General features: G+C 40.1%; 1 protein-coding gene across 4 annotated transcripts in view; it reads right to left on the reverse strand.

Moving 5' to 3' along the window:
- The window catches only part of LOC122560216 (calcium-responsive transactivator-like), a 119320-nt gene that overhangs the window by 89105 nt on the left and 3502 nt on the right, over positions 1 to 26713 (reverse strand). For all 4 annotated transcript variants that reach the window (XM_043710641.1, XM_043710643.1, XM_043710640.1 and 1 more), the window contains exons 2-3: positions 25521 to 25597; positions 1903 to 1987 (exon numbers count right to left, since the gene is read on the reverse strand). In XM_043710641.1, the coding sequence (XP_043566576.1) occupies positions 1903 to 1987; positions 25521 to 25597 (162 nt within the window). The remainder of the gene's footprint in view (positions 1 to 1902; positions 1988 to 25520; positions 25598 to 26713) is intronic.

The raw sequence follows: 26713 nt of genomic DNA on the forward strand, positions 1-26713 counted from the left end.
ATTTGGATCAACAGTTTTCAAACTACAGGGCCAAATGGTTCACTGTTAAATATGTAAAAGTCCTTAAGATAATGCATCAAAGCCATCTCAAACTAGATAGTTACTAATGCTTATATCACAACATAAAATGGTTCAGAATTGTTGATAAATTGCACGTTGCTTTCGTTACAGACTGATGTAGAAAGTGGAAACATCTGAGGTCTTCATTAAAGCATTCAGCCAAGGGGATTTGATAGCTTGTATCTTGCTCCTCTTCATGAGAATAAAAACAAACATTGAACATTAAAATGCTTTAGCTATGCTTCCAGCCTGTGGTTCTGTCAAAGGCTTGAGTTTTAAAAAACCCAGCTTGCCACCCCTTCAGTACTACATGGCTGCAGGTCAAGACTTTCAGTTTAGATATTGAATTGAGGTTCCAACTACTTTCACAGGTAGATATAAAAATTTGCATGGACTATCTGAAGAATAACAGGAAGATTTGCTAGATATCCAGTCCAATTGTCATCAGTCAGCCACCTACTAAAAATGGATGAGTTGAGCAGTTATCTTGTTGCTGTTTGCAGAGGCTTGGTGTGTGCAGTTCAATCGTTGTGTTTTCCTACATTATAGAAGTACCTGCACTTCATTGGCTTCAAAGTACTTTGGAGCAGTCTGAGGTCATGGTTGCAAATGCAAATTCTTGTTTTTAAAAACCATTTTCTTTGACCGCTTTTAAAAAGCAATCTTCAAATATAAACAAAAGCATTCAATTAACTTCCTTCCACAGGGAACCAACTTTTACAAGCAAGCAACTTTAAATTGATTGTAAATTGGCATCTGGCTAGAGGATTAAAAACTACACATTTGCTCATTGGAAATCTTTGCATATTATTAACCATAGAGTACACCCTTTAAAATCAGTACTGGATACAGACTTGTGCTAATTCTGATGCAAGGATTTTAGATAGTCTATTCAAAGCAAGGCAAAGGCAATTAATTTTAAAAAGTTAGCATAGAGGTTGTACAATAATGTTATTCACAGAGAAATTGTTATTTAATGTATATCTCAGTTGATCCTATTTCATTTTGATCTGCAAATTCATGATAAGATTTACCCCACAACTGCATTATAAGAATTTTTTTCACACATCTAAGAAATCCACAACTTAATGGAATTGTATAAAGACCCTTAACACAGAGCAACACTAGGAGTAGCAGAACCATTGATTAGCAGTTATATCAGTAATCAAGTGACAGCAAGTTAATCAAAAGTGATAAATTAATCTCAAATCTGAGGTTGTGAGTTAAGTTCCCATTCTATAACTTGAGCACAAAAGTTAACACTAATGATTAGAATACTGTAGAAGTGCTCCACCACTGGAGGTGCTATCTTTTTAATGAAATCTTAAAGCTCCGACCTGTTTGACATCCCCAGGTGGATGTCACATATCCCCCAACAGCACTAGTTCAAGGAAAGGCAGGAAATTTATCCCCAGTGGCCTGGTCAACATTTATCCTTCAATCAATCAAACAAGAAAAATTCTCTGGTTATCATCACTGCTGTTTTTGGGTTTGTTGGGTGGAAATTGGCTGTCACATTTCTACATTATAGCAGTAATTACATTTCCAGAACTACTATATTGGCTGCAAAGTCCTTTGATAAGTCTGGTGGTCATGAAAGATATAATACAAATATAAGCTTTCATCATTATCTCTTTGTTAATTTGGATCCAAATATGCAATTTGACATCATAATTCCCAAACATATCTATGCCAGATCTGTTGTGGTTTGCAGAGGGAGGTTGAATTAAATGTTAATAGGTACAGCATTGATCTAAAAATATCTTTCATTATTGTAGATCTTTTAAGTGCTCGCTAAACACACTACAACCCTGGTTTTGCAACCATTGGTACATTACTTACAGCAGGTAGCAACGACTGCATATTTTGGTTGGAATCTGCTATTGTTGCCAGGTAAACCAAATTTCTGTGCAGCATTTGTTGGTATCTAAGAAATGGAAGAACAAAGGTAAAATTTTGTTTTTAATTCACGGAGGAATGTACTTTATATAAATCTTTGCAATAGTAATAAGAATGATAATGAAAATGGTAATGATAAACTCACATGTCCTTTCATTGCGTGGGCTTGCCCTGACACACAGAAGTGTATCTGAAAAAAATCTCTATTCAGATTGTCTCCTAATGCAGGATTAACTTGAGTTATTAATTTATAGAATAAATAGACATTAAAAGTGGTTTTTAGAACCCCACCCCACAATGTGGTTGTAGTCTCATATAGACTGGTTATGTGAATGTATTATTAAGCAATCATTTTGTTCTACTCCATTTTTTATTTCAGTCAATGGACCCACATTTAAATTAATTATTTAAAAAGTAGAACAGCAAAGCAATTGAAATCAACTAAAGTGAATCACAGTATGACAAATTGACCAAAACAGATTAAAAGGTAAGGTTTGAAAATACCATATACAGCCAAATATTTAACTAACCTTCAACCATGTGCCAAAATAATTATCACTTTCAGTAATGGGATTCAAAATTTAAAAGCATCAACTTAATTTTTCCAAATGCTCTCTCCTCCTCCTTCAACTTACAATAAATTGGTGTCTGGATACAAAATAGAGAGGGTTAGGAGTCTGGTATAAGGACTTAGCACTAAACAGTGATACAAAGACCCTTGTCTTCTACTACCGGATAGATCTGTAGGCATGGTCATAACATCAAAATGATGAGTGCTGCCAGGGATGAGCACATCTTTGTACAAATGAGATTTTTTTCAGACAGCACAAGACATACAATATTTTATGTTCTAAGCAAGGTTGAGACTAAAAAGCTAACACATAAAATGATGATTGATATTGGAAAGTCCAAATTATGGACAAGGGTATGTGGTTCTGATATAGTTAATTAAAAACTCTACTCATGCTGTATTTTAAGACTAGTTTCTCCTTTCCCTAAAGATGCTAATATGATGTCCTTAAATTTTTGACATTCAAGTTGCTATAGTAAAGAGAACAAAATGATTATGGCAGTTTCAGGGATCTGAGTTGTATAAATTGATATTATATTAACTTGGTGACTTTCCTTCACATGTAAAGCATGACATTCATCAAATCTCAGGCCAGACAAGAACCCACGTGCAGATGACAGATATACCTGCTCCACAGGATATTCTTTGTACACAGCAGCTTGTCCCAAGAGAAAATATGCCCACAGCTGTGCCAAAATGAGCACAGTGACAGCAGCAGATGGCAGAACAACAGGGCAAATCCTATTTCGTGACTATAGAGGCTAGTATCTACATACATGGTTGCCCAATTGCAAACTCCACTGTTATGGGAAGAAAGTCATTGCATGACCTGATGCCTCAAATTCTGTGCAGATAATAAATATAAATGGAGTAACAAGGTAGAATTAAAAAGACCAAACACAAGCCAAAGACTTGACACCATAGTCATGAACCAGGCTTTAAAAATAAACAATTAAAGCCAATTGACAGATATATATTTTACCTAAGAGTCTAAGGTGGGGAAACTACTCCCAAAGTTCAACGTACCTGAAAAGTTGTGAATGGATTCTCAAACTATTCATTGTAGCAAGGCAAGTCACATATTCAATTGTCAATGCTACAATCCCATCCTGAATACTTATTGAACTTTTTTGCTTAAATTTTGCTTTTCTTTTATCACATTAAGTAATTAAAAAGTAACTTGTATAACTAAAGCGTAACAACAAATTAACATACGACCATCCAACATTGTTGCAGGAGAGGGCTACTAAAGCCTGCCCTGCCATTCAATATGATCTGTTTGCTCCATAGTCCTACTTACCTCATCTCTGTCTTGTATGAATGACCTCTTATTTTTAAACAGTGACTCTTAGTTCTAGATTCTCCCGCAACAGGAACCATGATTTCCATGGTCATTCTGTAAAGGCCTATCAGAGTTTTATAGGTTTCAATCAAGTCAACTCCTAACCTTCAAAACATTTTTAAAAGTTTTTCACAGGACGTGGGCTTCACTGTCGAGGCAATCATTTATTGCCCATCCCAAATTGCTCAGAGGGAGCTTAAGAGTCAATTTATGGGTGGCACAGCAGCTCAGTGGTTAGCATTGGTGCCTCACAGTGCAAGGGACCTGGGTTCGATTCCACCCTCAGGTGATTGCCTGTATGAAGTTTGCACATTTTCCCTGCATCTGTGTGGGTTTTCTCTGGGTGCTCCTATTTCCTCCCGCAATCCAAAGAGGTGCAAGGATTGGATGGGATGCTCTTTGGAGGGTCAGTGTGGTTTCAATCAGCTGAATGGCCTGCTTCCAATTGTATGGATTCTATGATTATATCCTGAAGAAGGGATACTGGATTTGAAACGTTATCTCTGCTTTCTGTACCAGACCTGCTGACTTCCTCCAGTAGTTTTTGTTCATGTTTGACTTTTCCAGAATCTGCAGTTCTTCATTTTAGTTAAGAATCAACCTCTTTCCTGTGGAACTGGAGTTACATGTAGACCAACAAATTTCTTTCCCTAAAGAGATTTATCAATCAGATGGGTTTTTTGGACAAGCAACAACGATTCTCATTCGGCTAGCTTTTTATTTCAGATTTTTTACTGAATTCAGATTTCACTAGCCACCATGTTTGGACTTTTACTCACCCTATTTTAATCTGGGAGTTAAGGATTACTAGTGCAGTTACCTTACCACTGTATCCAGTAAATACAAGCCTAGCCTGTTCAACCTTACAGGACAACCTGTTCATTCTAGATACGACACAAGTAATCCTTCTCTGAACTGCTTGCAATGCATTTACATCCTTCAATGAATAAGGTAGCTCATATTTGACACAGTATTCCAGGTATGATCTCACCAGTGCCCTGTATAACTGAAGTATAATCACACTACTTTTATATTCAATTCCCCATCCAATAAAAGATAACATTCTACTAGCTTGTCAAACTACTTGCTGCACCTGGAAACTAATCTTTGGTGATTTGTGCATTAAGTCACCTATATCTTTCTCCATCTCAGAGCTCTGCAATCTCTCACCATTTATATAATTTTTTTTTATTCCTACTGCCAACACTGTTTCACATTTTCCTGCATTATACTATATTTGCCATATCTTTACCTACCCACCTAACCTATCCATAAGCCTTTAGAGCCTCTTCAAACTTAATTTACTTCTTATTTTTACATCATTAGCAAATTTAGAACTATACCTTCCATTCCTTCATTCAAGTCATTTATGTAAATTGGAAAGGGATAAGGCTCCAGTAATGATGTGGCACACCACATACTCAATCTTGCCATCCAGAAAATTGCCCACTTATGACTATTCTCTGCTTCCCATTAGCCCACCAATCTTTTACCAAGGCCATACTTTTACCCCCTGCACCATGATCTTTCATTTTCCACAATAATCTTTGTGGTAGCACCTTTTTTCAAAAGCATTCTGTAAATCTAAGTGCATCCCCTTTTTCCATAATACATGTTACTTCAAAGAATCGCAACAAATTGGTTCAACATGCTTTCCTTTTCACAAGAAAATGCTGACTCTGTCTGATTACCTTGTACTCATTTAAATGCCCTGCTATAACATCTTTAATAATAGCTTATAGCATCTTCTCTTTGACAGACATTAAGCTAACTGGCATACAGTTTCCTGCTTTTTGTCCTTCATCCTAATTACAGCATTAAAAGTGTGATATCATGGAGAATGAAGATAGGTTAGACAGTGAAAATAGCCAGGATGCATGGACATTTTTCAGACTTAGTTCTGCCATAAGCAGTCATTGAATCTTAATATCACACATTAAGCTTCCTCATTTATATCTGTAGTTATTTTCATGCAGTTTGACCATCTTTATCTCGTCACTCGATCAGCTCGAAACTTAGAATAAAATGTTTTACAGGTATTCTTATGTGTTACATCAAGAAACTAACAAGACTAGGAAATATGCACTATGGCGGATCAATCCCCCTTCCGATTTCAGTCACTTTTTGAATGTGAAGCATTTTGTTTTACAAGCTAGTTATGCAGGAACTTCGGAACACTTCACCTATACCAAATGTCTATTTCCATTGAGGTTCAGCTTGAAACAGAATTCTCTGGAAATGTATAAATGTTATCACAATTATTGCCAGTATTAGGCAGAGGAGTAAACTCCCAATTCGCTCCCTCCAACCTCCAGTATTGCAGAGCAAAATAATAGACGTACATTGTTTTGCTTGATACGTAACATAAACGTAGCTGCAGTTCTAAAATTAAGTGATCCACTCTTCACCTCCTCCACTAATCTCCAGCAACATTATTAATAATTAAGACCAAAAGACATAGGAGTGGAAGTAAGGCCATTCGGCCCATCGAGTCTACTCCACCATTTAATCATGGCTGATAGGCATTTCAACTCCACTTACCCGTATTTTCCCTGTAGCCTTTAATTCCTGTTGAGATCAAGAAATTATCAGTCTCTGCCTTGAAGACATTTAACATCCCTGCCTCCACTGCGCTTCGTGGTGATAAACTCCATAGCCCACCACTCTCTGGCTGAAGAAAGCTCAGCATTTTTACAGGAAAGCTTTAAAATAGCTTGAATGCCACCATGAACACATGAGATTTGAACATACAGAGTATTTCCAGCCAATGACAGATTCCTGAATCTGCTGGTCCCAGTAGAGTTCCTGCTTGCTCACCAATGTTTTCTTCTTTAGAGCATTCCAGGATGATTTTGGGATAGTTTAGGGGGACAAGCTGAGAAAAGTCCACAGGTCAGCGCAACATCGAGTGCCGAAGGGCCTGTTCTGCGCTGTATTGTTCTATGTTCTATGTTCTAAACATGGCACATGCTTTACTGGAAATGTTATCCAGCTTGAGAGTTTCCATAGCAGTCAAAACAAAAATACTTTAAAAATGTTGCCTACACGCAAGTGGTGATCCCCAAGCTCAGCTGGACTGGCGAGAGTGTCTACTTCCATTGGAATACCCTGTAGCTTGTATGCTCCACTTGCCACATTTTCTAATGATCAAGCCAGTTGTAGTGTCTGTTTGAAGTCCAGCTGGTAGATGTTTCTACATGGTTATGTCATTAATCCCACATAATAAATGGTTTCTCACCACCTCATCCTGGGTTAACCCAAAGTCATATGCCTCTGCCGGTCGACTTAACCTCGTCAAAAATCCCAATGTGGATTCTCCCAGTTCTCTAACAGCCAGTTAAAACCAAAAGCATCTCAGGATTAGAGAAGGTTTGGATTCACAATAGTCCTTAACCAACTCCATCAACTCTTGGAAGGTTTTAATGTCTGGTGCCTCTGGAAACGTTTAGCCCCTTATAAATGAAAATGCTGCAGGTCCGCAAGCAGTCAGAAGGATTACTCGATGCTTTTCATCTACTAATGCCATTTGCCCGGATATAATATTGCATTCTTTCAGCATACTGGGCCCAGTCTTTGATAGCAAGGTCAAATGAGACAAGCTTCCCAAGCAAAGGAATGATGATAGAAATTCTTACTAGAATTCCAAGATGACTGTTGTGAGCATATGTTCTTCAGGCATATACAGCTTTCTCCCATTGCCACTGAAATAATTGCACAGAGGCCAATATCCCATCACCAAGTTACCCTTTATTTACTTGTGTACAGTACACTGGCTGTGGCCAGCCAGCTCAGAGTCATTCCCTGAACTGAGGAGATTGTAAATCCCTTTTTTTTATCTTTTCACAAATGGAGAGACCTGGACACTGATCCAGCTCTCTCAGAGTGAACAGAACCTCTGACTCTGTTTTTTTTTCTGATCCAGCTCCCTCAGAGCTACTCTCATAGTGAAATCCCGTTTAACATTTTTCTTTTCTTTAGTCCCTTCCCTGACACAAAATGGAGAGTCCTTCACCACTGATTCAGCTCCCTCAGAGGCAGCTCTCAGAGTGAACAGGATGCTCAATACTCCTGTTTTTTTGACACTCCTATTCTTATTTTCCCCATGGTTGTGCTTATTTTTCCCCAGCACTCATGTCATGTGTGTGCAGGTGTAAGACACAGTGAAGAACAACAAAGTGCATAAATCTTTATTTATATTCCAGCACCAGGAAGAAAGGAAACACCAGGGTGGCCAGTGACAAGCAGGGCTCTTCTCCACAAAGAGCAATACTGCGTGATCAAAAAAGTGAAGGGGAGGGCAGGAATTAAATCAAAATAGAGTTGGAGGGGTAAATAAAGCACTCCACTCCCTGCTGTGCCCACCTCTCCCTGAACAGCTCAAGGGTATTGGTGGACACCGCGTGCTCCTTCTCCAGGGACACCCAGGCTCGAACGTAACCGCGGAAGAGGGGCAGGCAATCGGCCCTAACACCCCCTCCACGGCGCGCAAATGCCCTGTTTATTTTTTTCTCTCTCAGAGTGAACCAAACCCCTGACAGTCTTGTTCTTTTTTTTCTTTTTTCATTTTTTTTTAACCCCCCCCCACACTACCACCTAACTGCGGTAGTGCTTATTTTTTCCCCAGCACCCATGGTGTGTGTGTGTGCAATTGTGAGACACAGTGAGAGACACAAGGTGCACGAATCTCTATTCAATTCCCACCACCAGGAAGATAGGAAAACACCCGAGTGGCAAGTGACAAGCAGTGCCCTTCACAAAAGGGCAGTGCTGTGTGATAAACAGGGAAGGGGAGGGCAGGGATTAAATCAGTTGGAGGGAGAAATAATGCACTCCACTCCCTACGGCGCCCACCTCTCCCTGCACAACTCCAGGGTGTTGGTGGACACCGCGTGCTCCTTCTCCAGGGACACCCGGGCTCTAATGTAACCGCGGAAGAGGGGAAGGCAATCGGCCCTAACACCCCCTCCACGGCTCGCAAATGTCCTGTTTATATTGGCCAGCCACCTGCACAACTCCAGGGTGTTGGTGGACACCGCGTGCTCCTTCTCCAAGGACACCCGGGCTCTAATGTAACCGCGGAAGAGGGGAAGGCAATCGGCCCTAACGACCCCCTCCACGGCTCGCAAATGTCCTGTTTATATTGGCCAGCCAGGGACCTGGGTTCAATTCCACTCTCAGATGACTGGGGGAGTTTGCACGTTCTCCCCGAGTCTGCATGGGTTTCCTCCAGATGCTCCGGTTTCCACCCATTGTCCAAAAATGTGCAGGTTAGGTGGGTTGGCCATGTTAAATTGCCCATAGCATCCATGGGCAGGCTAGGGGGATTTGCCATGGGAAATGCAGGGTTACAGGGATAGGGCAGTGGGTGGCTCTTTGGAGGGTCAGTGTAGACTTGACAGGCTGAATGGCCTACTTAAACACTATAGAAATTTGATGCCCTGGACCCCAATGAGCTTTGGTCCCCTTTCACATATTTGCTTGAAACACATTCACTGTGTTTTCTGTGTAACTGCAGATACATGCTGCACATGTGATGTAGCATCGTGCCACATAGTGACACATGCAGCCGCTTGACTATTCTGTGCTTCCCACCATTTCAAGATGCCTGTATTAGCCTCTGGGCTAAAAAGCACTGCACACCACAGAGGTTGGTAGCCTGTAACTGAGCACTGTGTGCTGAGAAAGCAATGTGAGCCACACAGACGCTGTCAGCCTATAAGTCAATGTTGAAGTCAGTGAGTGTGTGCTAAAGGAGCAATGTGAAGTCCGCAGCCTCCAAGTCAGTGCAGCATGAGTGAATACAAAGAAGCAGGCTAAGGCCATAACATATATCCTGTGCAGATACATGAGATGCATTACATTACTGCATGCATAGTGACCTGGCAGAATCGTGCAACTCATGGGGTTCCTAATCTCAAAAATAAAGTGTTGAATGGAGTGTGAGTTCATCTGAAAGCAAAAATGATGATGTGGTGAAGCTGGTAGCTTTTCAATCCCAACTTCCGTGTGTTACAACATGGGGCAAACCCTCCTGCTTAATTTAAAACCAGCAACACAAAAGATTTATCCCTTGCAGTCTTCTGTAAAAATTCAAGTGGCCAAGTAAAAATTAACAACTTTAGTTCTTAAAGTATAACAGAAAATAATTAACTGAGAACTATTTACAATTTCTTACACTAACTTATCTGTTACCTTCCCTTCTATAATACTAGTCCGATAAGACTCCCAATTAAGATTTACAAAACAAGACTTCTTATCTCAAAACCAGGCAGCTTTTGGTTCTTTAATTTGGATCTTCCTGTGTCTTCGTTTCTTCTTAGGAATTTCTGCGTCACAGGTTACTCTCTTTTAAGAGAGCTAGATTTCAAGCAGTCTGTTACCTACTGGGGCTTGGCAGTTGTCCTCTCAACTGTTCAATTTTCCCCAGTCTTATACCCTCAAAGCATCGGATTGTATCATTGGATTTTAAGATTGTCAATATACTAAATTCAAACTGGATTGGAGTTTGGTATTTTTCGAGGTATAATTTAACCTGATTGCCCGAATTCGAATTTGTTTTTGTCTGGAGGCAACCCGCTAGTCGAGTTGTTCAACTAAGTGTTATACTGTCACCTTATGGAGAACACTTGGTGCTGTGTCCGGTAGTTCTGCTGCTTTTAACTCTCTCAAAGTACACCCACATCTTCATAACACCTCCCCCCTTAAGAAAAAAAACCATTGTAATGAAAAGATGTCTTCATCTTTTTTCTCTACTTTTTAAACACATTACCCTAACATTCAGATAACTTTAATATAGGTTCACCTTAACTCCTTCTCATTATCTTATCTCGAAAACATTCTAAGAATGTAAGCGGATTTTGGTCAGTGTACATAACCGTCTCCCACACTTTGTTCATGGCATAAACATTAAAATGCTGTAAGGCCAGTACCAAACTCAATAGTTAATATTTGATTGTGGACTATTTCCTCTGGTTGATGTTGATCTTCTTCGAAAAGTACCCAACTGACAGTTCAATCCCATCCTCACCTTCCTGGAGGAGTACAGCTCCAACTCCAATGTCACTAGCATCAATGGTGACTTTAAAAGGTTTTGAAAAGTTTGGTGTAGCTAAAACTAGTTTGGTGGTTAATATCGATTTCAAATGGTCGAGTGCCTCCTGGTATGGTTTCGTCCACCGAAACTTTGTGTTCTTCTTCAGCAAATCAGTTAAAGGTGCCACTACACTGCTGATGTTTGGAACAAACTTCCGATAGAAACCGCTGAGTCCCAAGAATCGAAGCACTTCTTTCTTCGAGGTTGGTCAGGGAAATTCCTCGACAGCCTTCTTCTTTGCGTTCCGTGGGGTCAACCTTCCATGACCGATGTTATGTCCCAAGAACGTCACCTCTGCTTTCGTGAATTCCACTTTATTTAAGTTTAGCACCAGTTTTGCTTCTCGTAGTCATTCAATGAGCTCTGCCAACTGTACCATGTGATCTTTCCAGGACTTACTAAAGATCACTACATCATCCAAATAGATTGCACCGTTTGTTAACCCAGCCACAACTCTGTTCATGAGTCTTTGGAATGTGGTGTGCACGTTCTTCTTTCCAAAGGGCATCACTTTAAATTAATATAGCCCATTTGGGGTACAAACGCAGAAATTACTTTTGCCAACTCTGATAAAGGTACCTGCCAGTAACAACACATTAAGTCCAACTTGATGATGTAACTAGCTTGACGGACTTTCTCAATACAGTCCTCAAATCAAGGATTTGGATATGAGTCCGATTTTGTAAAGGCGTGGCCTTCTGATAATCCATGCAAAATTGTTGAGTCCCGTTTGGTTTGGGAACTAAGACGATCGGTGAACTCCACTCTCTCTGGCTTGGTTCGATGATGTCCTCGTCGAGCATGGCCTTCACCTCCATCAGGACCTGCCTGGTTTTGAAAGGATTAAGCTGATAAAGGTGTTGTTTTATTGGAGCACTATTCTCTACGTCTCCTTCATGTACAATAACATTAGTTTTCCCCATCTGATTCTTACATATGTCCTTGTACTGCAGTAACAAATCTTTCAACTGCGATCTATGCTCCTGAGACGGATAGCTTACTAACCTATCCCACTCCTCAAGGACTTCTTCATTTTTTAATCTATGTTGAGGCACCTCAAAATCCACATTATCTGGATTTGATACCTCACTCTGTGGGACAGTAACTAACACCTGTTTCTCCAGTTCTTTCTCTGTATGGTTTCAACATGCTCACATGACTTACTCAATACCTTTTTTTTCTGTCTGGCATCTTTACTAAACAGTTCGCCTGATTCAAATTTTTCTCAATTTGATAGGGACCACTACTGGCTTTGAAGGGATCTCCTATCACTGATAACAGTACTAACACATCATCCCCTCGGGAAAACATCCAAGTCTCAGAGCTTTTCGCTGCCACCTGTTTCATTCTATACTGTGTCCTCTTTAGGTGCTCTTTAGCTAACTCACCTACTCAGTTTAATCTCGCCGTCACCTTCGATACATAATCTAAGTGAGTGATCTCTGACTTTTTTCGTGTCAATTTTTCTTCAATTAATTTCAAAGGGCCGCTCACTTCATGAATGAATACTAACTCAAAGGGAGTAAACTGAGTAGATTCATTTGGGGCATCTCAAATGGCAAACAATACGAATGAGATGCTTTTATCTGGCAGTATGCTCTCAACATGGTCTTCAGGGTCTGATCTCACCTTTCTAAAGCTTCCTGGGATTCAGGATGATATGCATTGGATTTAAAGTGCTGTATACCTAAGCTATCCATAACCTCCTTAAACAGCCTAGCAGTAAAATTTGACCCTTGGTCAGATTGAATTTCTCTGGGTGAAGAAAGCTACTAACTCTCTACTAACCTTTTTGCCTTGATACTCCACAATGGAATTGCCTCTGGAAATCTGGTAGACAAATCCATTATGGATATCAAGTATGGTTCCCACTTTTAGTTCTTGGGAGGGAACCTGCACAATCAATTATAACCTGCGTGAAAGGTTCTTTAAATGTGGGAATTGGTAACAAAGGTGCTGGTTTTATTACCATCTGTGGCTTACCTACCATTTGGCATGTATGACAAAAGTTAACCACACCCTGTGCATTCCAGGCCAATAAAAATGTTTTTGTACCTTAGCCCGAGTCTTTCATACCCCACAAGGTGACCTCCTGCATGTGCTACCCGTAACACCTCCTGTCTGTGTGCTACCGGCAATACAATCTGGTGCACTTCGACCCATTTCTCCTCTGCATTAACCTGCCATGGTCTCCATTCCATCTTAAGATTCTATCTTTCAGATAATAACCCTCCAGAATATTCTCAGTCTTCTTTTCAGATTACGCATCCGCCTATATATCTTTTATTATCTTGACTTGCTGTTGCAAGTCCCTTAGCCTTTCAGGATTAAACTCTTCTGTCTGACCCTTTGTCTGTTCAGGTTTCTCCTGCACCATTATGACAAACAGGGTATCTGCTAACTGAACCTCAACTCCTTCATCTCTTTCTTTACTTTTCACTTCATGCTGTGACTTATGATAGTGAGATCTGATTACCACACGTCTGGGAAAATACCAGGATATTTCTATTTTAGCTCTTCAGTTCTTGGTCTTCCTTGGGCTTCTCCACAACAAGGTGTCACTCCCACCATGAACCTTGTTAAATCTTTCCCAAGAACAAACTGAATTCCTAGAACTGATACTCTGTCAATCACTCCCACTGTAACTTCCCCAGTCTTAAGTTGGCACTCCAATCTGATCTTACATAGGGGAATGCTAAATTTCTATCCATCTATCCCACAAGTTACCACACTCTCGGGTAACAGGTCAGAAGGAGTGCATATTCACTCATTCCTTACTATCAGCAACTGGTTAATCCTGTATCTCTCAAAATTATAACTTCTCGTCCTTATCCCCGTGTTCTTTCTGAGTAAACATTACCCACAGAGGCAAATTCTTCGTAGAGATCAGGTACTAACCCCATACCCAGCCCCTGCCTGGGCTGTGCACTCTCCTGCAGCTCCTCAGCTCTTCTTGGGGGTTTCCTTTACTATGTTCACTAACGCCACTGGTTTAGCTTCTTTTACCACATCTTTTCCTACAGCGCCTTTCTTTAACGACCTGCTTTGTGTCTTTACGTGTCCCACTTTACCACAGTGGAAATACCTGAGACCTTTCACCTCCTTTCTACCCTCTTGGGTTTCTTTTTTATCCTGTGGTAAATTCTTACCAGTGCTGTCTACTCTTGGTTTCGTTGTGTCGGATCTCCCCTTCTCCCAAATTCTCTCCCTCACAGGAAGAAATTCTGGCCGGAAGCTTGTCTTATGCACCAACATGTATTAATCTGCTAATTCTGCTGCCCTTCTCACTTCCTGAACTTTCTGTTCCTCCACGTGAATTCTTACCATCTGTGGAAGTGAGTTTTTAAACTCCTCCAGCAGAACATACTCTATTAGAGCCTCAAATCTCCTACATTTTTTCAAAGCATGCACCTATCGATCAAAATGACTATGTTTACCTCTTTCGAACTCAATGTAAGTCTGACTCGGTTCCATCTTTATGTTTCTGAACTGCTGTCTATATGCTTCTGGTACCAATTCATAAGCACTTAAAATAACCTGTTTAACGTCTTCATAATCTCTTGACCCCCTCATCTGACAGTGTGGCAAATACCTCACTAGCTCTGCCTACCAGTTTAGTCTGAACTAGCATTACCCATAAATCCTCAGACCACTGTATCTGCCTAGCCAATTTTCAAATGAAATAAAGAAGGCTTCAACATCCTTCTCTTCAAAATGTGGCAGAATTTTGACATATTAAAATATATCACAACTTTCTCTTTTAATTTCAATCCTGTTAACTTGACTTTGCTGACTAAGTTGCAACTTCTCAAGTTCAAATTCTCTCTCTTTTTGTCTCTCCCTTTCTTTGCTCTCTCTATGCTCAGCTAAGAACCTTCTCTCTCTCTCTCTCTCTTTCTTTCTCTTCCTCTCACTTTAAATTTAATCAACTACAAGTCACTGAAATTAAACAAATTGTCTCACTTACATTTTATTTAAAGATCTAGGACACTAACATGCAAGTATTTAAATCTGCTGGGATTTTTTCATACCCCTAAATCTATTCCAACCTGTCTAAACCAGTTCAAATCACAGACCTGAGCCCCCAAACTATTACAACACGGGGCAAACCCTCCTACTTAATTTAAAACCAGCAACACACAAAAGATTTATCCCATGCAGTCATCTGTAAAAATTCGAGTAGCCAAGAACTATTGAAAGTAAAAATTAACAACTTTATTTCTTAAAGTATAATACAGAATAATTAACTCAAAACTATCTGTTACCTTCCCTTCTATAATAAGTGTCTGATAAAACTCCCAATTAAGATTTACAAAACAAGACTTCTTATCTCAAAACCAGGCAGCTTTTGGTTCTTCAATTTGGATCTTCCTCTTCTTCTTCTGAGGAATTTCCGCGTCACAAGTTACTGATCGAAAAGGTACATTTAAGAGAGCTAGATTTCAAGCAGTCTGTTACCTGCTGGGGCTTGGCAGTTGTCCTCTCAACTGTTCAATTTTCCCCAGTCTTACACCCTCAGAGCATTGGATTGTGTCATTGGCTTTTAAGATTGTCAATATACTAAATTCAAACTGGATTGGAGTTTGGTATTTTTCAGGGTATAATTTAAATTGATTGTCCAAATTCAAAATTGTTTTTGCCTCCAGGCAATGAGCTAATAGAGTTGTTCGACCAAGTGATATACTGTTACCTTATTGGGAACACTTGCTGTGTCTGGTAGTTCTGCTTTTTTTAACTCTCTTAAAGTGCACTCACATCTTCATAACGTGTGGATGTGGAATCCAGGTGGATGTGACCATGGAATATGCAGGATCATTAATGTAAGAATCAGTAGGATAATGGCTGGACAATATTCAGCATTGCTGCAACTGCCACGTTCCCATTCCGATCTATACATCAGGACTTTGCACCATCTAGTTTCTCAGGGAACGTGAGGAGAAAGGAAGTGACAGATAAATAAGGCAAATTGACTGAGTCAATTGGGATGATATTCATTGGAATTCAGAAGAATGAGGGGGGATCTTATAGAAACATATAAAATTATGAAGGGAGTCGATAAAATAGAAATAGAGAGGATGTTTCCACTGGTTGGTGAGACGAGGACAAGAGGGCATGGCCTCAAGATTAGAGGGAGCAGGTTTAGAGCTGAAATGGGAAGGAACTTCCTCACCCAGAGGGCAGTTAATCTGTGGAATTCCTTGCCCAGGGAAGTAGTTGACACTACTTCAGTAATTGCTTTTAAAGCAAGGGTAGATACTTTTTTGAAAAATAAAGGAATGAAGGGATATGGTGAAAACGCGGATAAGTGGAGCTGAGTCCACAAAATGATTAGTTATGATTATTGAATGGCGGAGCAGGCTCGAAGGGCCGGACGGCCTACTCCTGCTCCTAGTTCTTTTGTTCTTATGCGGCTTTAAAGAAAACTAAATGCATGGAAATAAGGCAGTCACCACTCCTTGGTATGTTTCTGAAATCACCATTTAAGGCTTAAAGGAAAAATAATCACAAAGACGCTTTCTGATATCATGATTCTGACTTTTGCACTCTCTCCACATTTTCCCACCAAAGCAGAGAAAACAAGTCTGCCCTCAAAACATGCATTTCAACCCCTTAACAGCAAGGGAGAAGGAGTAAGCTGGAGAGGAATAAAGAACGGAAAGAAGATAACTCAAGCATAACTATATTTAAGTTGTGAAATATAAAAAAGGGCAAGTAAATAAAGATGATCTTACTGAGGTGTTTAGGATAATTAAACATTTGATGGTTTCTTTCTCTCCTGTTTCCTGCAGTGGGAAAAAGCACAACAAGTGAGCTGAAAGTGATAATGAGCAAGGTCATTCATAGGTGATGTCAGAAAGCACTGCTTTCTGGAAATCTGCAAGTTCTTCCCTCTCAAGCTGGTGAGCTGGGGGTCGATTGAAAATCTAAACACTAAGTTCAACAGGTCTTTGTTGGGAAAGGGTTACAGAAACAAAGTGAGTAGATTGATCTTAGATACAGATCGGCTATGATCCAATTAAATGCCAGAACCGGTTTGAGGGGCTGAATGGCCTATTGTCACTGTAAATACTTTGGAGGTAAGTTGAACTTCAAATGCTAAGCAATGACACCTGCCATATATATTACTGAAACACCAAATTATGTCTACTGAATTGTAAATGCCTAAAAATACCACGTATTACATTCAGTGACTAAAATATCTCGTATTTAGTCATTCTAGGGATATTGTCACCATCACATCCTAGATCATTAAACTGACAATTCTGTTTGCTGCACGTCACAAAGTGCTATAGATATCAGTCCAAAGGTTCCTATAAGAACAAGAAAAAACTAGTGGAATGAAAAATAATTAACTTGATGCAATCATTACTAATAAAGTAAATTTAAATGCATTAAGTCGGTTGTTTAATCTAAACCCAATGTTTATGTGATATCTTCTAATTCATTGAAGCATTTCATTATCGAGCATAGAGATATAAAAGTCAACATACAAACAGTTAACAATATTCAAACGCATAGGGCATAACCTTCGTGCACTTCCACCCTTCCCTACCCCTTCCCGCCACATGCCTTTTGAACAGCAAGTGGGTGAACTAATTGCATGGGAAGCAAAATTTCAATTTCCCATCAGCAGGTTAACATTTCGCTATTAAGTTCTCTGAACCTTTCAGGTGGCTTGCCTTTTAGAGATGACTCAAGTCATATGCAGTCGTGCTTGTTGTGGTTAATTGGTTACTGTGTTCAGGGTGAAGCCTGATAGGGTCTACTAGCCTGCCCAAGCAAGGCGGTCACACTGGCTAATAACAGCAAACCTGATCAGGACAGGCAAACGGGCTTCAGCTGAAAAGAGGTCTACAATGTCAACAGAGTTGAACAGAAAGGGGTTACAGAAACAAGGGCTGGTTGCTAAGGAATAGAAATTAAAGGGCACAGGAATGGTCGTGGGAAATACAATCAGAGAGGACAGTCATGGTGTAAGAGCTACCGTGGATGGGGGAGGGGAGGTGGGGGGGGAGGTGTCAAGGAAAGGTGGAGTTTAGAATGTATAGCATAGAGATTAGATATGGTGGGGAGGGATAACAAGCAGGTGAACTGAATAAGGGGCAGTGAAAGGATAAGAGTGGGCAGGGGGAAAGGCAGGAATATAGACGGAGATAGTGAAAGAGCTGATAATCATAGGGAAAAAGGGTGGGGGGGGGGCAGACAAAAGGAAAAGACCGTGTGCAGTCATAGGATAAAAGATGTCTTATAGAGGTGGAGAGTCAAGAGTGAACAAATCAAAAGGAAGAGTTTATCAACACCATCCTTCTCTAAATTAGTTTTCAAAACAAGGTATCTCAGACAACGTAGTGTTAATGGATGCCAAAATCTGTTCACGAGTACAAACAGACCCTAACAGAAGCAAAACAGACACTGAAAACTACTACTGAGCAAGCACTCTGTTGAAGGCTTTTACTGAAGGGAAGCACTAAATGGAGCATCAGGTGAATAAGAACTAACAGCTCCAAACACCAATGCCCCAATCATGCCCAGTCACTCATCAACCTTTGTCAAGAAGAGCAGCTAAGCATCACCAACACTGATGATGGAGGTGGAGGTATTTATTCAACATGCAGATGAGCAGAAGCATTCACAGGGCCATATATTTAAATGTTCAGGGAATGGGGATGAAATTGTTATTCCCAGGTTGTAAGGCTGGGAATAATGAAAACCATCAATAGTCATATAATGCTAATTTCTACATGCACGGACAGTAATGTAAAGATCATGGCGACAAATAGCTTGCAGATGGCAGTACCAGAATGGAGAACATCGGTCATGGTCATGGAGGATATACTTCACCATGACTAAAGAGGAGGCCTTCACCTTAAACATGAGCAATCTTTTAAGGGCCCGGAGAGTATCTTGACTATGTCAAGATCTCAATTGGAAAACTTGGGGAAATCTCATTCCTGATATTTCTACACAGATCAATATTTCCATGTCAGATGTTTAACTTAGCTCAACAACTGTGTTAGTTTTATTAATGGAAGGTAGAAGGAGGAGGAGGAGATGGAGAAGAAGAGATGAATAATACCAAATTGAAGTAGAGACATAAGTCTCAGGGGACCACATCTATGGATGTGCAAGCTGCGTATGAAGAAGGGAATGAGAGTCTTTAGTTTCATGAGCAGAATGGTGAGTGATGGTATACTGAAGATATTACAGCCATCTGTAGATGTGTGGAAAACATTTCCAGAGATGCATGACAAAGAAACCTGTCACATACAACTACCACCTCCTGCTGGCAGAACTGCAGCTGCTCAGTGTGGGAGGCAGCACTATGCTTGTGCTTCTAAAGATGAAACCTCCTGGCCATTGGCTCCTTCCAAACCTCAACTGGAGACATGAGTGGTATCTTCCAATTGGTAGTCTATAGTGTGTGGGTTCACTGATGACTAAAACAATTTGCCCAATTCACCATAGACGCTGAGAGCCAAGTTGCTCAAGCTGCCAGATTTGCAGACCTCGTTGGTTGCCTTTAGTGTACAACACCATCCACTGAATTGACTGTGGTGCTCCAAACTCCATTGCATCATCCAGTCAGACTCTTATCCAGGAAGATATTTCAATGTTTGTGACCACAGGCAACAATTCCTGCAGACATGCACCCACTATCCAGAAAGTTCTCACAACACTTACATTCTGCACAACTCCCAAGTTGCCATCTCATACCATCTCTGGTCCTGGCTTGGGGGTGACAATCCCCAGACACATGATCTAAGTACAAATACCTCCTGATGCTGAACAGTGCCACAATGGTGCCCATCTGGGACCATCAGTGAAGAGACAATGGGTCTCCTGAAAATGTATCTCTGTTGCTTGGACTGCTCAGAAAGAAGACTCTAGTATTCATCAGGCAGTGTCTCCAAATTAGTGACTGCCGTGTACTGCACAACCTCATTCAACCCTGGGGTGAGAATTTAAAACAGGGGGAGAAGGGACACCCACCAGTCTCCTCAGATAAGGAAGAGTCTGAGGGAGCCAACAGCGACGATGAGGATGCTAAAGAAGCCAGGCAGTGGTGAGAAGAGGCAGACAGGCTGCAAGAACGGTTGGAACGTCAAATATCTTCAAGGCAGAGATTGATAAATTCTTAATCTCGCAAGGAATTAGGGGATACGGGGAGAGTGCAGGTAAGTGGCATTGAAATGCCCATCAACCATGATTGAATGGCGGAGTGGACTCAATGGGCCGAATGGTCTTACTTCCACTCTTATTTTTTGTGGTCTTATGGTCTTAAGAACCTGACAGCAGCCAGATTTGAAGGTGCGTGACTTTACGTTAACACAGCGGGACACTCAGAACTGTGGTGTGGTGCTGGAAAAGCACAGCAGGTCAGACAGCATCCAAGGAGCAGGAGAATCAATGTTTTGGACATAAGCCCTTCATCAGGAATGGCATCTGATCTCCAGCATCTGCAGTTCTTGCTTCCTCCTACTGAAACTATGAGCCAATTGCAGTGCAAAGGTGTTTTGGCCCTCAAGGGAATGTCTGGTTAAGAACTTGAAAACATGTAGCTACTTTGTTTGGCATAAATTGTAATTAATTTATTCCCTTTGTACCAATAACCTCCTGTTCAGTTCTCTGTCGAGAGCATCAGTGTCAGGTTATGCAGCAATAAATGGGGCTATACTTGTATGACTTACACCTGCATTACAAGAGGCATTCATCTTTCACAGAGATGCAAAAGAGCTAATTATGCTAATTGAGCCCCAAACCCATCTAGCTTAAGTTTCTGCTTTCAGAAGACAGCAGCGAATGATATTCTCAATGCTCTGTGCACTGCTGCACATGAAGAACTAGAATGAGCATTACCCCTCATGGTAGTCTACAAGGAAATAATCAGAAGCATTAACACATTGAAAGAGATCACAGGTCTGTCATACAAAATGCTGTATTTGTGTCGTATAATTTTGTACACAAGGTTGAAACCTGTGCATTCAAATAACTTAAATATTATTAAAGCTCTCTTTTCCAACCAGAGTATCTTGGCAGTCACAGTTGAGTTTTAGTTGCAATCCACTTTGCCACTTGTTTAGATGGCTTTGACAGATGCACTATGGTAGTTTAGGGTCTCGAGCGGCTTGGCCTGCTGGGCAGCTCCTGCACAAGTGCATGTGCAACCTCCTCCACCTAACCCTATGGAGCCATTTGTATCCTGCCAGAGGGGAACTCCTCTGGAGTGTCGTACGTTAGATTTCCTGGATGCTCAGCTGTTGCATCTCCTTCCTGTCAGTGAGCAATGGCATCTCTCTCTCACTCCTTAAGAGCATGACCGACCTGAAAGAGATCAAGATCCCTGGGGCCACTCTCATGCAGCTGGGGAATTAATGCAACCAAGCCTCAAGCAATGAGGTGACAGTTCCCTTGCCCTGACACTGATTACTCTAATGAACCTGGCTCTCCATAAGAGCCAATGCTTGGTCCATGGAGGAAGCCATGTACTCAAAGGCTGCATATACAACATGAAATAAAATATCGGTAAATTTCTCAGCCCTTCACTCCAGTTTGTGCATGATCTGTGGGATGGCAACTGAAGACCAGCCCAACCGATGAAGTCAGCCTAAACAAAGGGGGCTGCAGAGTTCACTATCCATGTGTGACTCAAAAGAACCTATTTTCAATACTGTTAAAAGATAAATAATCTGCACTCATATGTATGACTCTCTACTCTGTGTATTATGTCCCTATGAGTGAGAAGCATTATAAGCTTGCTACTGCAGGTGACTGTCACACACAAGATTGGGTGCCACTTATCTTCATCAGACCTCTCACATGAAATCAATGTTTATTGCAGCTACCAAAGTAGCACCACTGATACCTCAGTAATGCTGACCAGATGTTGGAACCTAAAAGGTCCTGGCAAAGAGTAGAACTGTTTGTAGAACTCTTTGCCTGACAGCCCATAAAATCTGATGTGAGTATGAAATAAGCTGAGAAGTTTGTCACGTAACAGTACACAACTCACCCCTGAGTGAATGCACTTTGCATTTTTAAACCACAATCCCAAAAACAAAACAAAATTCCAGCCATAAGATTCATCTTGCTATATTAGTCAGAGAATGAAACATCACCATCTTACCCAAAGTACACTTCCATATGTTAACATCATTCTCCTCATTAAATAATAAACAAGATTCACTGTTAACATTGACGTGTTCAAGTGAACTAAATAATGCATTATTGTAAACAGACTAATCATCTTTTCAGCTTGTTTGTAATCAGTTGCATGAAATTTTCAATTTCACATGATTTAGGAAACCAATATTGGCAGTTTTTGGATTATATGCTGTAGAAATAGCTTAATGGATTAGTCAGATGTGCTTTTCTTTAAAGAGGAAGACAAATAGTATTTACTGAAACATAAGGTAGACAATGAGAGGATATTTTATCTCATGAGGAAATCTAGAACCTGGGTGTGCAACTTCAGAATAAAGGAGTTACCCATAAAAGACAGATTTGAGGAAGAATTTCTACTCAGAGTTGTTAATCTTTTGAATTCTCTACCTGGAGAGCAATGGAGACTCTAAATATATTCAAGGCTGAGTTGGACAGATTTTGATCTGTCAGTGAGTCATGGATTGTTGAGTGTCGGCAGGAACATGGAGTGACAGCATAAATAAATCAGCCATGATTTGACTGAATGGCAAAGCAGGTTTAAGGGCTCAAGTGGCCTTCTCCTGCTCTTATTTCTTATAATGTCATACTTCAGGTCTTCTCCTGGTTCACCTCTGTCCAGTAGCAATTATAAACTGCTTGATAGTACTTTCTACTTTCGCAGAACATTGCACCTTGCTTGCCTATATACAGTACAATTCTGCCATGCAATTTGCATGTATTCACACATTAAAAAGTTCAGATTGTTTGTGTTTCAGAGTACTTTTCAAAGTAGGTGCTGCATTTAGGCAATGCACAGCTTACAATAGGAAGCAAATATTGGTGACTTGTAATCTGCCATTATTCAGAAGGTGCTGAATGATTCATACTTGGGAGGGATGTATAATGACAAAAGTCAATCATGTGATTCAGAAAGCACATAAAGCAAAATGTGAGCAATTTATACAATTTGCAACATTCCTAAAGCTCTATTATAGACCATTAGTGTGCTTATGTAAAATTATGCTAAGCTTTTCTCTGCTGATGGGAATCTTTCCTATTTAAGCTTGCATGTCCCTTTTCTGCCGCACCCTTACACTCTAATTGTCATGAAGCTTCATAGGATGACAGTAGAACCTTCTATAACAATGGAAAGAAGGAAAAGAGTAGTGAAAGTGATCATTGGTCCATGAGAAGGCGATTCTGGGGAAAGAATCATCAAACACAAGGACATGGCAGAGATGTTGAACAAATATTTCATATTAGTCTTGAGAGTAGAAGACAAAAACCATCTAAAGAATAACATAAATGCAAGGGACTAGGAGTGGAAGCTGTGAGAGTCGAGAAAAAGGGAAACAAAAAGCAGAGGCCTTTTGGAGAGGGAAGCATAGCTGTTCTGTGTTTATCATTTCTACTTTAGGCTCATCACCCCATAATTTCAGCTAGTAACCCCCACCCCACTTTTAGAGACTTAAAGTCTATGCTAGTGTCATAGATGAAGGGGCTGACTTTGCACACGCTATGAAGAGACTATAAAAATAGGGGTGTCTTGCTAAAACTATACAAGGCACTTAGTTGACCACAGCTGGAATACTTGTTTTGCTCACCTTGTCTTAGGATATATACACTGGCATTGAAGGCAGACCGGACAAAGTCCACTACGTTGATCTCAGGTACGGAGGGATTTTTGATGAGAATTTGATTAAGTTGGGCCTGTCTTCTTGGAGTTTTGGAGAATGAGAGGTGATCCGACTGAAACATACATGATTCTTAGAGGTTTTGACAGGGTGGAGGAAGAGAGGTTGGTCACCATTGTGGCAGAGCTTAGAATAATCTCAGGAATAAGGTGTCGTCCATTTAAAACAGAGATGAAGGGAAATTTCTTCTCTCAAAGGAATAGGAATCTGTGGCATTCTTTACCACAGAGGACTGTTGAGGCTAGGCTGTTAAGTATATCATAGTCAGAGATAGACAACTGTTCAATCAATAAGGGGTTTAAGAGTTATTAGGGAAAGGCAGGAAAATAGAATTTAGGAGCATCAGATCAGCCAGATTGCATTCAATAGCTGGGCAGACTTGATGGGCTGAATAACATATGTCTGCTCCTGAATATTATTCTGTTAAGTATGCTTATGAAACAAAGAAAGATAAAAACTAAGATGTGAGGAAGTTACACAGTGTGTTCAAAAAGAATATAGAGAAGCTAAGTGAATGAGAAAACAGTGGCAGATGAAGTATATGTGCTGGTACATGTGAGGTTGCCTTGCTGTGGCAGAATATTATTTATATCAAGAGATTGCAGAATGCTGCAGTACAGAGGGATCTGGGTGACCTTGTGCATGAGGCACAAAAGCTCACTAGGCAAGTGCAGCAAGTAATCAGGAAGGCAAAGGAATGTTAGGAATAAAATAGAGAAGTCCTGCTGCAACTGGATATGCATTGGTGAGACTACAGCTGAATTGCTGTGTACTTTTCTGCTCTCCTTATTTAAGGAAGGATAAACTTGCATTGAAAGAAATTCGGAAAAGGTTCATTAGGCTGATTCTTGGGATGAAGTAATTGTCTTATGAGGAAACATTGAGCAAGTTTAGCCTATACTCAGTGGAGTTTAGAAGATTGCAAGGTGATCGTGTTGAAGCGCAAAAGATTCTGGGAGGCTTGATTATTGACCAATAAGGGAGTCAAGGTTTAGAGGGGGACAGGGAGGAAAGTAAAATTAAAGGCAATATCATATTAACCATGATTTTATTAAATAACAGGGCTGGCTAAATGGACCAAATAGTCTATCCCTGCTCCTATCATTTATGACCTTATGACATGATCTGTACAGATGATTTTGAAATATTTAGGTTTACAGTTGGAGTATTGTCATCAAGTCAGAGTTAAATCATAAACAGGGCAATAAAATTAAATTTCAATAATACTAAACCTTCCATTGTTGTTACAATATTGATCTCATTAGCTACATCTGTCTCTTATTAACACATTCAGATAGAAATATTTATCCAATCAATCTAACACTTCATGTTTAATGCACACCAATAAATGTGAAATCACTCAAGAAAATATGAAGTTAAGCATATAGGTTGGACAAAGATCAGAACACCAGGGTTCTAGTAGTCTTATTCATCTCAAGATGTGAGCGCTACATCTCTGTCCCAGGTCTGATATATGCACTTGTCTCTATTAATAAAAAAATTGAAAGCACAATCCTAAAAAAGTAACAATATTCTTTATCTACAGACATTTTCCCTCATTGTCATGCCTTTCCAAGCAATGTCTGAATTCTTTCACTTGTTGGACATATACATCACACATGCAGTGCTATTACAAAATTATTCTACAAGAGTAGAGATGTGTGCGCCTGAAATTGACTTTGGCAATTTTATTTAAAATGGCAACAAAAGAAAACTTACTGAGAACATTCTGCAGTTTTGCCTTTACTCTGGTAATCCATGATACATTGTATCAAATGATTGTTTTCATCCAACATCTAAAAGCAAAAATCATCAGAAATTTTTTGTTAAATTATGGTAAATATTTATGTATAATACAGATAATTTAATACTCTTCACATTTAAATATTCACTTCAGGAGATAGCACAAATGTAATAAAACCACATTACAATGTTCACAGTAAATTATAATAACATTAAACAATACTGGCAGAATAGTTTGCAATTGCTTCCTCATTTTGAACCACATAACAGCCATTCTTTGTAAAGTTTGAATTGCCACTCTGTACTGTTACAACCTTTTTTGAAAATTAGCAAAAGATTTCCTAATCTCAAACAACAGTAACACTCTCTGTTTGAGCCTCAATTCTCACATCACAGCAAATGTATAAAGTGGACTGCTACATTTCAATTTAAAAGTGGTTTCTGTCACATAAAGAATATTACCTCAGCTGAAGCATACTCATACTGCAACTAATACATTCATCAACCATTCCAATATGTTTGTATAAAAGTTCTCTCTCAATTTTTTTACAAAATGTAGCTGTCACTGCTTTAATATAGTCTTTGATGTACATGTGTTTGGAAAGGCAAGGACTGATTAGGGATAGTCAACATGGCTTTGTGCATGGGAAATCATGTCTCTCAAACTTGACTGAGTTTTTTGAAGAAGTAACAAAGAGGATTGATGAGGGCAGAGCAGTGGACATTATCTATATGGACTTCAGTAAGGCGTTTGACAAGGTTCCCCATGGGAAATTGGTTAACAAGTTTAGATCTCATGGAATACAGGGAGAACTAGCCATTTGGATACAGAACTGGCTCAAAGGGTGGTGATGGAGAGTTGTTTTTCAGACCAGAGGCCTGTGACCAGTGGAGTGCCACAAGGATCAGTACTGAGTTCACTACTTTTCATCATTTATATAAATGATTTGGATGTGAGCATTAGAGGTATAGTTAGTAAGTTTGCAGATGACACCAAAATTGGAGATGTAGTGGACAGCGAAGAAGGTTACCTCCGATTACAACGGGATCTTGATCAGTTGGGCCAATGGGCTGAGAAGTGGCGGATGGAGTTTAATTCAGATAAATGCAAAGTGCTGCATTTTGGGAAAGCAAACCTTAGCAGGACTTATACACTTAATGGTAAGGTC

The sequence above is a fragment of the Chiloscyllium plagiosum genome, chromosome 20 (genome assembly GCF_004010195.1).
Source record: "Chiloscyllium plagiosum isolate BGI_BamShark_2017 chromosome 20, ASM401019v2, whole genome shotgun sequence".
NCBI classification, from domain to species: domain Eukaryota; kingdom Metazoa; phylum Chordata; class Chondrichthyes; order Orectolobiformes; family Hemiscylliidae; genus Chiloscyllium; species Chiloscyllium plagiosum.